The following is a 15,036-nucleotide window of genomic DNA, read 5'->3' as shown; positions in this document are numbered from 1 at the left end:
GCAAAGATAGAGTCCAGAATTCCAGAAATGCTGAGTGGCTAGTTACAGAGGCTCTTTGTCTCCTGAGATTCTAACACATGCAATACATGCTTTCCTGTAACAATACAGGACTTATATCATAGGTTTTGCTAAAAAATTCACTCCTTTTTGCTTTGCAAGTAGGACTGGATGTTTTTCGTTTCTGGTGACAATTGAGAGTTAGTTACGTAAGTGCTAAAATTATAGTTTGCACTCCCCAAAATAAAATGAATTAAGAGGGTGGCTCATCTAGCTAAATCCTCTAACTTATGTCATGCAGAAGAGTAATACATTGTTGACTTATGTTTTCAAATAAACAATATTTTCTTTGCTGGTAGCACAAAGCTGAGAGAAATAACTCATACATCAGCTGACAGAAAAATCAGATTCACAACAATCTCCACGGGCTTAAACCAATAGGCTTAATCTAAGAAGAAGAAATTGCACAGAGATAAATGTTGATCTTTGAACTGATTTTCAACTGAATTTAAGTCGCCAAATGTGTAAATTCAGGCTAGAGGAACCCTAGCTTAAGCCCATGCAAAATGTCTTAGGGTTTCAGTCGATCCCAAGTTCCATGTGCCCTGGCAGTGATATTGCTGCCAATGTGCCCTGAGGCACAGGGTGCAGAAATGGAGGCCAAACGTCCGTAAGAGGCAATATGATGTCAACTATATTCTATACTTGCAGGATTTTGTTTGGTTTGGAGGGTCACATTCTAGCAGGAGTGTCATGTGAGGAATGCCCAGGAGCTGTGGATGTTTGGATTAGAAAGAGAACTTGGGGTGAGGTGGCAGGGGAGGCACCAGAGTAGCTATCCTCATCTCCGTGGAGTTGGCAGAGGTTGGTTTTGCACAGCCTCAGAAGACTACAGAAGTCAGCAGAGAGAAATCTTTGACTCCGTACATTACAAGCATCTTCTAATGGAATTTTTCAGAATGAATGGGCTGATTCAGGAGATAAATTCCTTGTCACTAACAACACTTAAGCAAAGGCAGGATGACAACCTGTTGGGTGGGGACTCTTGTAGTAGAAGAGGGGATGACCTCTTGGGTTAAACATCTGTGGTTCTGACATGAAGGTACATGGCTCCATGCTCACAGAGGGTGGAAAGGAAATGGACTCACTGATATATACCCTGGCAGATCCCCTGTTTCTGTTTCTTTCTCTCAGTGTTATTTGATAATACTGTAATTTTAGTTCCTGACTTAATTTTATACATTAAAAATCTTAAATTTTGACTTTAAACCACAATTTGGAAAAAGGAAATCATATATGGAAGATAGATATAGCACAGTGATACGGCATTAGGAGGAGATAAATGTACAATCTATTGCTAATTTCCCAATTTAAACAAATTAATAAAAGAAAAAGTTTTGATTATTCTTATGGTTACTGCTTAAATCATTAGTTCTTATAATTGTCACTTTGTAAGGGATCATTTGCATTACTTGAAGTTTGATGTTTAGGATGAGGATTCAAAAATGCAGGAGTTGCTATTCACACCAACCAAGAAAAAAGATTTTTATACAATTGTTATTTAGTATTACATCACCTTGGACAGATTAACTGAAATCAGAAATCGCATGCAAACTTCATAGAATTAGTATCTGCTCCTACCTCACTGTAGTTGATTTTGTTCATCCTTGCCAACGTAATTTCTGGTGTGTCTGGCATGATGTGGATCTGGGTCTTGTCTTTGTCCCAGGCTTCCGTGTATAGACGCTATCAAAGAAAATATGTAATGTCATCAGGAAAAAAAATTCAGTGTGTAGTTAATAAGAATTTCAGGGGCACAAGAACTTTATAAACAAAAATAACAAAAGGTTGTACGTTTTATACACATTATGTATGGTAGATACATCTTCAAGTAATCAGTTCATAGAACAGATGTTTGAGTGCCTTATGATAATCTGAAATGTATGTTAACAAAAGGAAATTGAGAATATCTTTTATGCAAAGATGATCTTCCATAAAAATGTCTTTTTCTCAAAACCATAAAGAATTAATGAAGTAAATACTAAATATAAATGACACATATATCAGATAAATAGATACAGATGGATAGATAGATAGATAGATAGTCTTTTGTTGATAAATGCTTTCTTTCTTTTCTTGATTATATTTCTTTTTCTTTGATTTTGCTGTCAGGAGTCCTGCCTTGGTTCTCTGAATTTGAAACCTCACCTTGTTCATGGTAATGGCATTATTCTTGGCTAACACTTGTTCCAAAGAATCAGTCACACTGGTAAATTTGAATCTGTCTGGAGGCTGGCGATAGACTTTATCACTCAAAATTTCAGATGCCCTTTTGCATTTTTCCACATCCAAAGAGCCAATAGGAACCCAGCCGATGCCTCTCAGCCATTGGAGATCCGACTTGTACATATTCTGTTGACACAAAATAGTCAGTAAAATTTTATCTTTGCATTGGGAAAACATTTTCATCTAAACGATATGAAATAAAGAATACTCTTGAAAATTCAGTTTAATGGACAGGCAGCATATCAGACAATACTCCTTTTTGGTCTGGAAGGTTAAATAATTAATACTCACAAGGAAAGAAGAAATGCTATTCCTGCCTTGCAGGAGCTGGTAAGCTTGGTTCCACCTATTGCTACCTTCTCCAAGGGGTGTTAATTCACTGATTTCCTACCTTTGCACATCATTATGATTCTCAGATACTAACATCACTCTGGAGGTCATAGGCCCGCCGAGCGTGGATGACATCATTCTGGTCAGGCAGGCATGTCCACTCGTGCAGGTAGTTCTTATAGTCTATGTCACTGACTAAGGTCTGGCACTTCTTGGCCAGGACCACCCCCAACATGTCCACTGGGCTGCTGAACTTGGTCTTCCACTTCTCAAAGTCCTTCTTGTACTCCCTGTCACTCTGGATCTTGGCCACATGCATGGACCACATCATCTTGGGGTCATCATGTATTGCTCGGGCACCAATGTGATGGCCAAGCTGTTGACGATAGCCTTCTTTGTACTTGAACTAGAAGAAGAAATACAGACAACTATTTTAGCTTTTAGTAAAAAGCAATTACTAGGCCCCAATTTTCCTGTTCATTAAAAATATAATGATTTCCTCTTGAACATATACATACATGCACTTTGTAAACCGTTTAGAAAATAAAGAATACATATATGTACACAAAAAAAGAAAACAAAGACATTATTCTACCATTCAGTGAAAACCATTATAAAACTGCTTTTTGTAGTGTGTGTGTGTGGGTGTATGACAGAGAGTAAAACTGAATAGCAGTCATATTGTATATACCTGCTTTTTTCATTTATTGCATAAGGATTCCTCTGTGTCATTAAATATTCTCTACAAACATGAATTTTAATGGCAGCAGGTATTACATTATGTTGGTATATGTTAATACTTTTAACCTTTCTCTGATTATTGAACACTTTTCAATTATGATGGTTACCTTCCCATATTTTGGAAATAAAGAAAATATTTTTGACTTTATAAACTAATGAAATAGAAGGATAAACATTTCTAGAAACGTGAGCCAAGCCATCACTTAAAATAAATATTGGCAACCAGTCACTGGACACAGAAGTAAACATATGGTACGTGTGGATGGACTATGAATAATGTGTCCCATTCCCTCAGCCCTTGTAGGTTCACTGGTTCATAAGGCATGCGGTTTTTTTCTGAAGGAATCCTACAATGAGTTCAATTGTATATAAGACTATATCAGGTGGAAAAGCCCAAAGGATGTCTAACTATAGTCAAGTATCTAATGCTTTAATTCAGCAGGAAATGGACAATATTTTGAAATGCATCTATGGACTCAATCATACCTTTGTGTTGAGAATTTCATTACCATTATTAAAAACTATTTACTTAGAAAAAAGACTGTTAGCAAGAACTTTAACCTCATAGCTTACTTGCCCTACTATATAACCAGGAGAGAGAAAGCAATCTTTGAGCCAAAGCCAAGGCAAAGAACTTTTCAGGTGCACTTACTTCACTTGCAATGTCTCTGGAGGCCTTGGCTGCCCTGATGGGAATGGCATCCAGTCGCATATCATAGCCTCTCCTCTTGGCTTCTTCTAGGCCAAGTTTATATAGTTTCTGAGAAAGACATAGATCATCATAGGTTTGATTCATAAAGTGCAGTATAAGCAAAATACATCACGTACCATGAATATATTACTTACCTCACTGTAATTTATTTTGTTTTGTTTAGCTAGTAAAACTTCAGGGGTATCTGGCATAATGTGGACAGTGGTTTTATCTTTATCCCAAGCTTCTGTATAGAGGCGCTAAAACAAACAAAAAAGATGTGACTAGTACAGGCTAGTAATGAATAGATACATTAAAAAAATCTCATTCTTAATGAGAGTAAGGACAGTCTACTCTGTGAGTTGGTATTTTAGAAAAAAAAATTTTTAATGTTTAATTATTGAGAGAGAGAGAGAGAGAGTGAGTGGGGAAGGGGCAGAGAGAGAAGGAAAGGGAGAATTCCAAGCAGGCTCTGCACTGTCATCAGAGAGCTTGACACAGGGCTCGAACCAACACATGGTGAGATCATGATATTGACCTGAACTGAAATTAAGAATCAGATGTTTAACCAACTAGCCACCTGGGCACCCCTGTATTTGTGACACCTTTAGGCCTAGATGTCTCATATCAGTAAGAAGCATACAGCACTTAAATACCACTTTAATATGGAAGCAAAAGAATTAAATATGGTTTTCCTTTTATAGAAACAGATTACCATGTTTACACACACACACACACACACACACTAATACCCCCTTCAAGTGAAGAAAAGACTTACATGGTTCATGGTAATAGCATTGTTTTTTGCCAAAACCATTGGTATGGAGTCCATAAGGCTAGAAAACTTGAATTTATCTGGATGCTGGCGGTAAACATGATCACTCAAAATCTGGGAAGCTCTCTTGTTCTTCTCATCCTCAAGAGAACCACTGGGTAACCAGCCAATGCCTCTTAGCCACTGAAGGTCAGCCTTGTACAAATTCTGAAATTATAAGTGACAAACCAGTAAAGCATAATTATATGCCCCTAAAGAAATAAAATTATGTATTATATTTTACTATACATTTTCATGCTTGAATGCTTGGGACATTTATAAATTTTGGTATGTCTTATGAATCGATGGAAAATTCAGATTAGAAGCATATTTTGGAAAACATCTAAAATGGCAGCACAAAAAGAATGATCCAAAGCTTCTAGATCAACATATCAGAGTCTTTAACCAAAGCAATGGGGGCTCTGCCAGCTCTTTCTCTGTGGGGTAATGGTGCCTCCAGATGTTTGGGGATTGGATAGGGTGTGGGCATTAATCTAGGGATATAGAACTCAGTTGTGTAAATTCAACTCCCCTTACTTTAGGGAAAATTTGATTCTTAGGAAAGCGGCCACGGTTTTTAGTTGGTCAAAGGAAAATCTTGGACTCACATCACTCTGGAGGTCATAGGCCTGCCGAGCATGGGTGACATCATTCTGGTCAGGCAGGCATGTCCACTGATGTAGGTAATTCTTATAGTCCACATCGCTGACCAAGGTCTGGCACTTCTTGGCCAGCACCAAGCCCAGCATGTCCACTGGGCTGCTGAACTTGGTCTTCCACTTCTCAAAGTCCTTCTTGTATTCTCTGTCACTCTGGATCTTGGCCACGTGCATGGACCACATCATCTTAGGGTCATCTTTGATGTCCCGGGCTCCAATGTGGTGGCCAAGTTGCTTGCGAAAGCCTTCCTTGTACTTGTACTAAAGGAAAAAGATAGGTCTTGAACCTTTCAAGATTAACTTATGTTGCAATTACAAAGCACATTAACTCCCAATATTTCACAAAGCCTAGAGAACCACAGGTTTAAGTTTTTTGAGGAGAAATATTAAATGCTAACTCACGCTACAAGTTTCATTTATAATAAACTTCACACAAATTCCAGCTACAAATACCTGAGTTTATCTTCATCCCACCCTACCTCTCTGGGATCATTTTACTCTGCTTTAATTTGTTACTCCTTGGAAGATTCTGTTCAATTTAAAATTAAAGTGAGAATGCTTTAAAGTGATAAATTGCAATCAAATCAGTATAAACAGGGGATAAAGTCTTACTTCACTGGCAATTTCTCGAGATGCTTTTGCTGCTTTGATTGGTATGGCATCAAGGGGAAGATCGTAACCTTTTTTCTTCAACTCCTCATAACCCATTCGGTAGAGTTTCTGTTAAGAGATGAAAATCACTTTGAGAAAAACTGTTTTCCATAAACAACTATAGCAGAATGAATGCAACATGCTAAATATTTTAAGAATCCCCGACAATAGTATCTGCTCTAGAATATGCCAATGTAATTGGAAATTATGCCCATTGATTGCTACAGATCCTATTTTAAACTTTAAAGCTCTTCAATTACCCAGATCAACAAAATTAAATCTCAGCTCTTCCCAAATACTTCAGTGTATGAGGCAGAAGCAAATTGATAGAGAAAGGAAATAAAACATCATTTAGGTGCCATTTTCCAATTACCTTGGAGTGTTTCATTAGAAGTTTTTGTTAGAAAAGAGCAATGCTTTTAGTGGGGAAAAATTACGCCTGATGGGCTGTCTCTTTCATGTAGCTACGACATTGTAAAATATAGTCTATTTTACAACATAGGGTTGCCCATAGCAGGATCCGCATCTGTAGGTAGGAAACAAAATCCTTCATAATTTTTTAAATCTAAGATTTTGGGGAGGAAACTTTAAATGTTGAATTTAAAAAGTATAAGTGAAACAATTTGTCTCTCCAGATTTGTTACATAATGAAACAAGTGAAAATTTAATGCATTTTATCCAGAAACCAGATTGTTTAAAATGCCTATTGATCTTGGAATGTGTTTATATTTCAGTGATCTGTGGCATTATTCTAAAACATTATTTAATGTTAAGGTCTTTCTATTAGAGTTTAGAATTTGTCTTTAAAATATTTAATTTTTACACCTACAGATTTCTGGAGATCATGCTATGATGATGATAAAAATAAAAATAGAATTCTCCTACATGGTTTTTTAATGCTTGTTCATTTGAAATTTCATGTGTGTTGGGACTATACTAGCTAAACACTGCAGGCCCAATACCAACAACACAAATTGTCTCTGACTCTGATAAATACCTGTCCATATATGGGAGAGCAATATAAACCATTACATTACGATGATATGTGTAATAAAGGACTACAAGGAACAGAGAGCACACACCCTCAACTCTGCCTGAGACAGGGAGTACCAATTAGATATTCAAGTTAAAAGCCACTAAATAAGAAATCTAAGTCACTTGTAGTTTATTAATTAAAATGATTCAGACATTCAAATTTACTTCCAAATAAATTCATTGCCTTAGAAGCAATTAAAATGAGCTTTCTGGGGGCGCCTGGGTGGCTCAGTAGGTTAAGCGTCCAACTTCGGCTCAGGGCATGATCTCACGGTTCATGGGTTCGTGCCCCACGTTGGACTCTGTGCTGACAGCTCAGAGCCTGCTTTGCATTCTGGGTCTTCCTCTCTCTCTGCCCCTCCCCCACTCATTCTCACTCACTCTCTGAGAAATAAAATAAATATTAAAGGAAATTAAAATGATCTTTCTGGAAATACATGCTGAATTTGGAAACTTACATCACTTGTATTGATTAAGTTTGCTTTAGCCAGAATAATGTCAGGTGTATCAGGCATGATGTGGATTTGAGTCTTGTCCTTGTCCCAAGCTTCTCTATAAAGTCTCTAAAATGTGAAACAAGAGATTTTCAGCAGTTTTGTTAGATTAGTCAATGACATCGTTAACTTTAAACAGGATTACTAAATTCATCTGAATTAAGCATTTTAACTGACAGCATAAGCAGAAAATAGGTACAGTATTTTTTGATTTGTCTGGGGAATAACTGCCTTTCAAAATATAAAGTGTGGATTACCTTTTCAAATTTACAAATAACCCTGCCCATTAGAAATCAACCCAAGTAATCAGAGTCTTTGCCAAGATCGTCAAATAAAGCAGAAATTCTCCATCTGATTATAAAAGTCTCCTTTGATGTTTAATTGGGAAATAGCCCTTCCCTTCTCAAAAGAAGATGTATTCAAGGTATATCTAGAAATTAGGAAGTTGCATTCTCTACGTTTTATTATTTATGGTTATACCTTATAATAATCTGGGGGGATTAGGATCCCAAGAGAATTTGGTATGGAATTTATCCAAAATCTCTTACATGTCCCAGAGCCATCCTCTTTCTTCAACAGAAGACAAGGGAACTCAAACAAAAATCTCATTGATTTAATAACACAAGGGAGTAAAATTTTGATGAAAAACAGGATGCCTACATTGTCAGAGAAATCTCCCCCAAGATACTGATCAATTCCAGAAGATAAAATGGTAATTTGACAGTGGAGAAACCTCGTAACACCATTTTAACCAAATGACCAAAATTAAAATGATCAGTAATGGAACAGACTGGTATCTTGTATCACTGGATATGACACATGGAGGAAGATACCACATGTGTTGTCCTGCTAAGTACAAAGCATGAATGTAATCATGAGGAAACAAAAGACAGACCCAAATGAGGGAGATTCTACAAAATGACTGGCCCATGCTCTTCTCCAATGTCAGGGATTTAGAAGGCAAAGGAATAGTGAGGAGCCAGTCCAGATGACAGGAGACTACAGATAACACAAGCAAATTTAGTGTGTGATCTTGGACTGAACCCTGGGTCAGAAAATAGTTCTTATTTTGTGTAAAGGACATTCGTGGTAAAATTGAATAAGTTCTATAGACTAGTATTGTTTCAACATTAATTTCCTGATTTTGATCGTCGCACTGTGGTTAGGTGAGAGAAATGTTCTCGTTTTCAGGAAATGCACACTGAAATAGTTAGAGATAGAGAGGCATCATAAAGCAACTTACATATTTATGAAAGAAAAATAAGGAGGGAAAGTGGGGGGGGACGCAAATGCGATAAATGCTAACAATTGGAGAACTGGGGTGAAGATACATATATATACATAATTATATTCATATTTATGTATTTACTATATATATATATGTTTATTTGTACTATTTTTGCAACTTTCCTGTATACTTGAAATTATTTCAATATACACAATTTTGGAACTCTCACTGGTTTTTTGGACTTGCCAATTTCCCCTTGAGGCATGCAGCGTGGGGTACAGGAGCTGGTACTTTTCTCCTTCCGGAACATGCTTACTACATAGTCCAGAGAAGCTAAGATCTTCAGGACCAAAACAAAGCAAGGCTTGTGAATTTGCACATATGTTTATCCTGGTTATGTGCTAACCTTTCCGATTAAGACCAGAGATTCTCAGCCTTAGCACTGCTGGTGTTGTGTACTGGAGGATTCCTGGTTGCAGGGGTGCTGTTCTGTACATTTCTGGAATGTTTGGCAGCATCCCTGACTTCTATCCACTAGATGCCAGTAGCATGCCACCCTCAAGTTGTGACAACGGCAAAGGTCTCTAGGTATTGCCAAATGTCCCCTGTGGGACAAAAATATACCTGGCTGAGAACCACTAAACGGGACCATTTCCTCAATGGCATGTGTCACTCTCACCACAACCCCTGCCCTGATCCCTGAAAAACAGAGAAAATGCTAATATTTGTTTATACTGAGATAGAAGTATGGGTCTATTCAAAAGGACAGAGAGTAGGCTCAAGGATCAAGTGGCCCTCTTCTGAGGCCTGAGGGGATCAGTGTCTTAGCCCTCCTACAACCAGGGCACACTGTTGAAGAGGTCTGTTGTGAGACATTAATGTTGATAAACTTCATGACCGAGGGTTTTTCTCTTAGCCACCTTATTAGTTCAGAGCTCTCTAAACAGCTCTGCTTCATGGAGACAAAGAAACTTGGATTCCAAAAGGGGAGATGTTTTACATAAATCTGTTGCTTTATTAGCTTGCTGGATTCAAGTTGCCATCATAAAAACAGAGAGAAGAGATGAAAACTTGAATATTTACAATAAAACTAACAGGTTAGCATTTATTATAGATTTTGGGTGTAAACATTGTGAGTCTGTGAGGGGGTGATTGGGAAAAGAGCAGCTACAATTTATCAAATGCTTATTGTAAACTAGTTACGAGTTTTATATAAACATTTATATGATATGTGTAAAATATATAGATATTGTAAGTATTCAGATTCTTCTAAGACCCAATTATTATATATAAATTTAAATTTTCTTATCAGTTCCAGAATCTCAGTGCACATAATTCAACTTTCTGTAATTTTCAGAGTTATGCTTCTCAATGAACAATGATGAGTAATCTTTCCCCTTCTTGGCATAGAATTACTCTACACTACTATCTTTCATTTATTTTATTCAATAAATATTGAGAGTTACATGCTAGACACTGGTGTCAGTGCTGGGGAAGGAAATAACTTGAAGATGGGATACACACACATATGGTATATATACATATATGTATATGTGTATGCATATGTATATGTCTTCTTTACTTGTCTTGATTCAGCTTAACAAGATGCATTATAATCACCTGGCAGAAAATACACTCTTTTTAACAGTTCTACTTCGTTTGTGCAAAGTACTCAATATACTGCCCTCTCAACACTCTGTCCCAACAACAACACAAAATCTAGGTCTTTAATGCATTCAAATTTCAAAGAAAAAAAGTATGTTCAATAGTTTTCTCATTTTCATAATGGATGGATGGATGGATGGATGGATAAATAGAGAAAAGGCAAGTAAATAAGAAAGAAAGCTTTAGGTGACAAAAATTGGTACTAACTCATTTTACATGATCCAGTACAGGGTAGTTGATAATTCAAATGAAGCAACCAAGTATTAAACATTATGCTATGTTGTGCCACGCGGTATGATATGCTATGCTATTCTACTAATTAATTAAGCAAATGTTACTGAGCTCCTACCAGGTATCAGGTACTATAAATTTTCCTATTTATTTCTAAAGAGTTACTCACATCACTCCTATTTTTGGCATTTGTCTTTGCCAGAACTATGTCCATGGCATCAGGAATGCTGGTGAACTTGTTTCTGTCTGGAGGCTGACGGTATTTCTTCTCACTGATGATTTCTGAAGCCCGTTTGTTCTTTTCTGCCTCCAAAGAACCCAGGGGACTCCATCCTATGCCTCTCAGCCACTCAAGGTCAGACTTATACAGATTCTGTGAAAATACAAGGCACTCCATCAAAACCCCATCCTCATCTGGACCTACAACTCAAGTGATTCTATGTATTACAAACAGATGCACTTTAGATATTCAACAATAATTCCTCTTTTTACTCTCTGTCTCTGACTAAATAGCTACTCAAGTGGCAACATATAAGCTATTGAATTAAAAATAAACTGACCTCACTCTGTAGTTGATAAACTTTTTTAGCTTGAATAACATCGTTCTGGTCAGGCAGGCATGTCCACTGATGCAGGTGGTTCCTGTAGTCCACATCACTGACTAAGGCCTGGCATTTCTTGGCCAGCACCACTCCTAACATGTCCACTGGGCTGCTGAACTTGGTCTTCCACTTCTCAAAGTCCTTCTTGTATTCTCTTTCACTCTGCATCTTGGCTACATTCATGGACAATACAAGCTTTGGATCATCTTGCAGGCTCCGGAATCCAATATGGTGGCCAAGTTGTTTGCGGTAGCCTTGTTTGTATTTAAACTGAAATCAAAGGAAACAGTTCTTTTATTAGCATAAACAGAGGTCAAGTGAAGCTCAACAATTTGAGCTTAATTAAAAACTCAATTTGCTTTATTTGCATGTTTATTTTCCAAAACTGAAGTGAGAAAAGCGATGTCCATATTAACTTAGTATGAAATATGAAAACTGACCTAGAGGCTTCTAAAAAAAAATGCAACATAGTTCATTATCAAGAGAGGTTAAGATAAAAAATTAATTCTAACTAAGGGCAAAAATATATGCCATGATATGCTAGACATTGTGTATATTGACCTCAGGGTAATATTTGTGATAAACAAAGGTAAAGCTCTTGTGATAGCTTTATGGAAATGATGGAAAGGTATGGGCTGAATGGCAGAAAAACAAGGAAGGTTCAGGATTTTATGAACAAGCCTAATAGCATAGATGAATTTATTAAGCAGTAGGATTTTTGGTGGTTTGCCATATGGTTATGTCCTATAAACTTGTCCTGTTCAGGATCCATATCTTCATGCACATGTAGCTAAAAATTGCTAAATATATTAGATTAGAAAGAAAACTCCACAAGACCTCAACATATTGCTAAGATGTGTCAAAATGAATTACATAAATTTAAGAAAAGTGAAATCCAGTATTTAGATCAATTGGGAAAAACCTGCATTAATGCTGGATGACAGTAGTAATAGTGACAATAATATGACAGTAATGATAGCATTTACTTGATGCTAGATGCCCAAGCGCACATTACATTTCATGGAGTTAGGTTCTACTCTCTTGGGTTCTACCCAGCTTCATGGTTATGTATATTAAAAATACTCAGAAGTTTAAGTTGACTATAAGCTTGATATGGGCAATCTTATAAAATTTCTTATAAAAGTAATGTCATGGATTCTGTAGGGACACAGATAAAAGCAGGTCAGAAACTCATTTACTGTGGGTATTCCTGGGTGGCTCAGTTGGTTAAGCTTCTGACTTCAGCTCAGGTCATGATCTCACAGTTCAGGAGTTCAAGCCCCATGTCGGGCTCTGTGCTGACAGCTCAGAGCCTGGAACCTGCTTCAGATTCTGTGTCTCCCTCTCTCTCTGCCCCTCCTCTGCTTGCACTCTGTCTCTCTCTCTTCCCAAAATAAATATTTTTAAAAATTTTATTTTAAGAAAATTAAAAAAGAAGAAAAAAAGCTCATTTACTCTGACCTGACCTCTTATAACAAGAAAACAACACTACATTTTGGGGCCCAATCTTGAGAGGGGTAATGAAAAAAATATAATAAATCACAGGTAGAGTGAAGGACTTTTAAAGAATATTGAATATTCAGAATATTGTAGGACTTATAACTCTAAAACCAAAGGAGAATAAGAAACTTGTAATATGAAGAGATATCAGGTGGCAGAGGAAATAAGTTCCTTTGTGATGTTCCAGAACACAGAACTAGAGTTGATTGATAACATATTCAAGTTGAAAATAGGGAACTATATAATAAAAATTAGAGATGCTCTAACAAGGAAATGACCTGCCCTGAAGGACACAAAAATTCTTATATGCATATGTATCCATAGACCAGACGGCCATCTTTTGGAGATGGAGAGAAGGCAGGACACTGAGTAGGAGACTGAATTAAATAGCCTTCATGTTATCCTCTAACCAAAATCTATGATTCTAATTTATTAAATTAAGTACTCATAAAAATAGCTCTAATTTCCTTAAATTTTATAGAATATGAAAACCATTTGAAACTGAGAGGAGATATAATCTCTACAATGGGGGGAAAGTTCACTTAAAGTTAATTTTAGGGGAAGATTTCAAAAGATTACCTAAGAAATTAGGTCCTATCAAATATGTAGTGAGAAAATCACTGATGCTATTTCTTCAGTTTCTAAATCATCTTCACCTAATGGGGAGTACATAACATTAAATGTTCCTGGGGGAACATTCAAGCATCATTATTGCTGTAGGTTCATCAGTATATCGATTCATTTAAATAAGGAATTGACCCGCAAGCCAATAAGTAATAATAAATCATCTAATTAATTTCTAACATTTCTGGAATGCCACAAATTAACTGATTTAAAGAGAGTCACTGGGTGTTACATGTAAGTGATAAATCACTAATTTCTACACCTGAAACCAGTTTTACCATATATGGTAACCAACTAGAATTTAAATAAAAACTTGAAAAAAGTAAACAGAATTTGCCCTTATATTCTTAGAATTCATGGTGCTGTCTTTAGACATACTTTCTCCAGCCCAAATCCTTGTTTTGTTTTAAAGATTTTAAGAGGTAGTTCTTCCCTCTGAAATTCCAAATTTCTCTGGATTTTTTGAGGCTAATTCTTAGAATTAACATAATGACATGTTTATCTATACACAGAATATCTAAGTCAAATATTTATAAACATTTAATTAGTCAATAGGAATTACACCTAGTTTATTTACCAAATTAACTACCCTTTTCAATCATAACCAAAAGTGGCCTTGGAGAACAAATACCCAACAGAAAGTTAAGCCCTCTGGACCTTAAACCTAAATTCCTGAAACTTCCTGAATTTTCTATGCCCCTAGCTATTTTAGAATTATTTACATGCAAGAATGGGTTAAATAAAAATAACTGGCAGCTAATTTTTAAATATGTGCATATAAAAATTTATCAACATCAGGTTATTGAGTTTGATTTATTAACTGGCACTTTGGATTTGTCTAAAATAGACAAATAGAAAACAGGAAATTGTTTTCAGGCAAGCAGGGGAAAACTGAAATCTCTGGTTTCTTTGTAATGTCTACAAACATAGCATCTTAGGATAATGGCTCTTTTTTTTTTTTTTCAATATATGAAATTTATTGTCAAATTGGTTTCCATACAACACCCAGTGCTCATCCCAAAAGGTGCCCTCCTCAATACCCATCACCCACCCTCCCCTCCCTCCCACCCCCCATCAACCCTCAGTTTGTTCTCAGTTTTTAAGTCTCTTATGCTTTGGCTCTCTCCCACTCTAACCTCTTTTTTTTTTTTTCCTTCCCCTCCCCCATGGGCTTCTGTTAAGTTTCTCAGGATCCACATAAGAGTGAAAACCCATGGTATCTGTCTTTCTCTGTATGGCTTATTTCACTTAGCATCACACTCTCCAGTTCCATCCATGTTGCTACAAAGGGCCATATTTCGTTCTTTCTCATTGCCCTGTAGTACTCCATTGTGTATATAAACCACAATTTCTTTATCCATTCATCAGTTGATGGACATTTAGGCTCTTTCCATAATTTGGCTATTATTGAGAGTGCTGCTATAAACATTGGGGTACAAGTACCCCTATGCATCAGTACTCCTGTATCCCTTGGGTAAATTCCTAGCA

At 36.6% G+C, this 15,036-nt stretch overlaps 1 protein-coding gene across 1 annotated transcript in view; it reads right to left on the bottom strand.

Annotated features, from left to right (window-relative positions):
- The window catches only part of NEB (nebulin), a 202,298-nt gene that overhangs the window by 118,340 nt on the left and 68,922 nt on the right, over positions 1-15,036 (bottom strand). Inside the window, exons 51-61 of the mRNA XM_049615651.1 lie at positions 11,383-11,694; positions 10,992-11,195; positions 7,663-7,767; positions 6,131-6,238; positions 5,468-5,779; positions 4,824-5,027; positions 4,201-4,305; positions 4,007-4,114; positions 2,708-3,019; positions 2,206-2,409; positions 1,639-1,743 (exon numbers count right to left, since the gene is read on the bottom strand). Of these exons, the coding sequence (XP_049471608.1) occupies positions 1,639-1,743; positions 2,206-2,409; positions 2,708-3,019; positions 4,007-4,114; positions 4,201-4,305; positions 4,824-5,027; positions 5,468-5,779; positions 6,131-6,238; positions 7,663-7,767; positions 10,992-11,195; positions 11,383-11,694 (2,079 nt within the window). The remainder of the gene's footprint in view (positions 1-1,638; positions 1,744-2,205; positions 2,410-2,707; positions 3,020-4,006; positions 4,115-4,200; positions 4,306-4,823; positions 5,028-5,467; positions 5,780-6,130; positions 6,239-7,662; positions 7,768-10,991; positions 11,196-11,382; positions 11,695-15,036) is intronic.

This window comes from Panthera uncia, assembly GCF_023721935.1.
Source record: "Panthera uncia isolate 11264 chromosome C1 unlocalized genomic scaffold, Puncia_PCG_1.0 HiC_scaffold_3, whole genome shotgun sequence".
Classification (NCBI taxonomy): Eukaryota; Metazoa; Chordata; class Mammalia; order Carnivora; family Felidae; genus Panthera; species Panthera uncia.
This window is presented reverse-complemented; position numbering and strand designations above follow the sequence as displayed.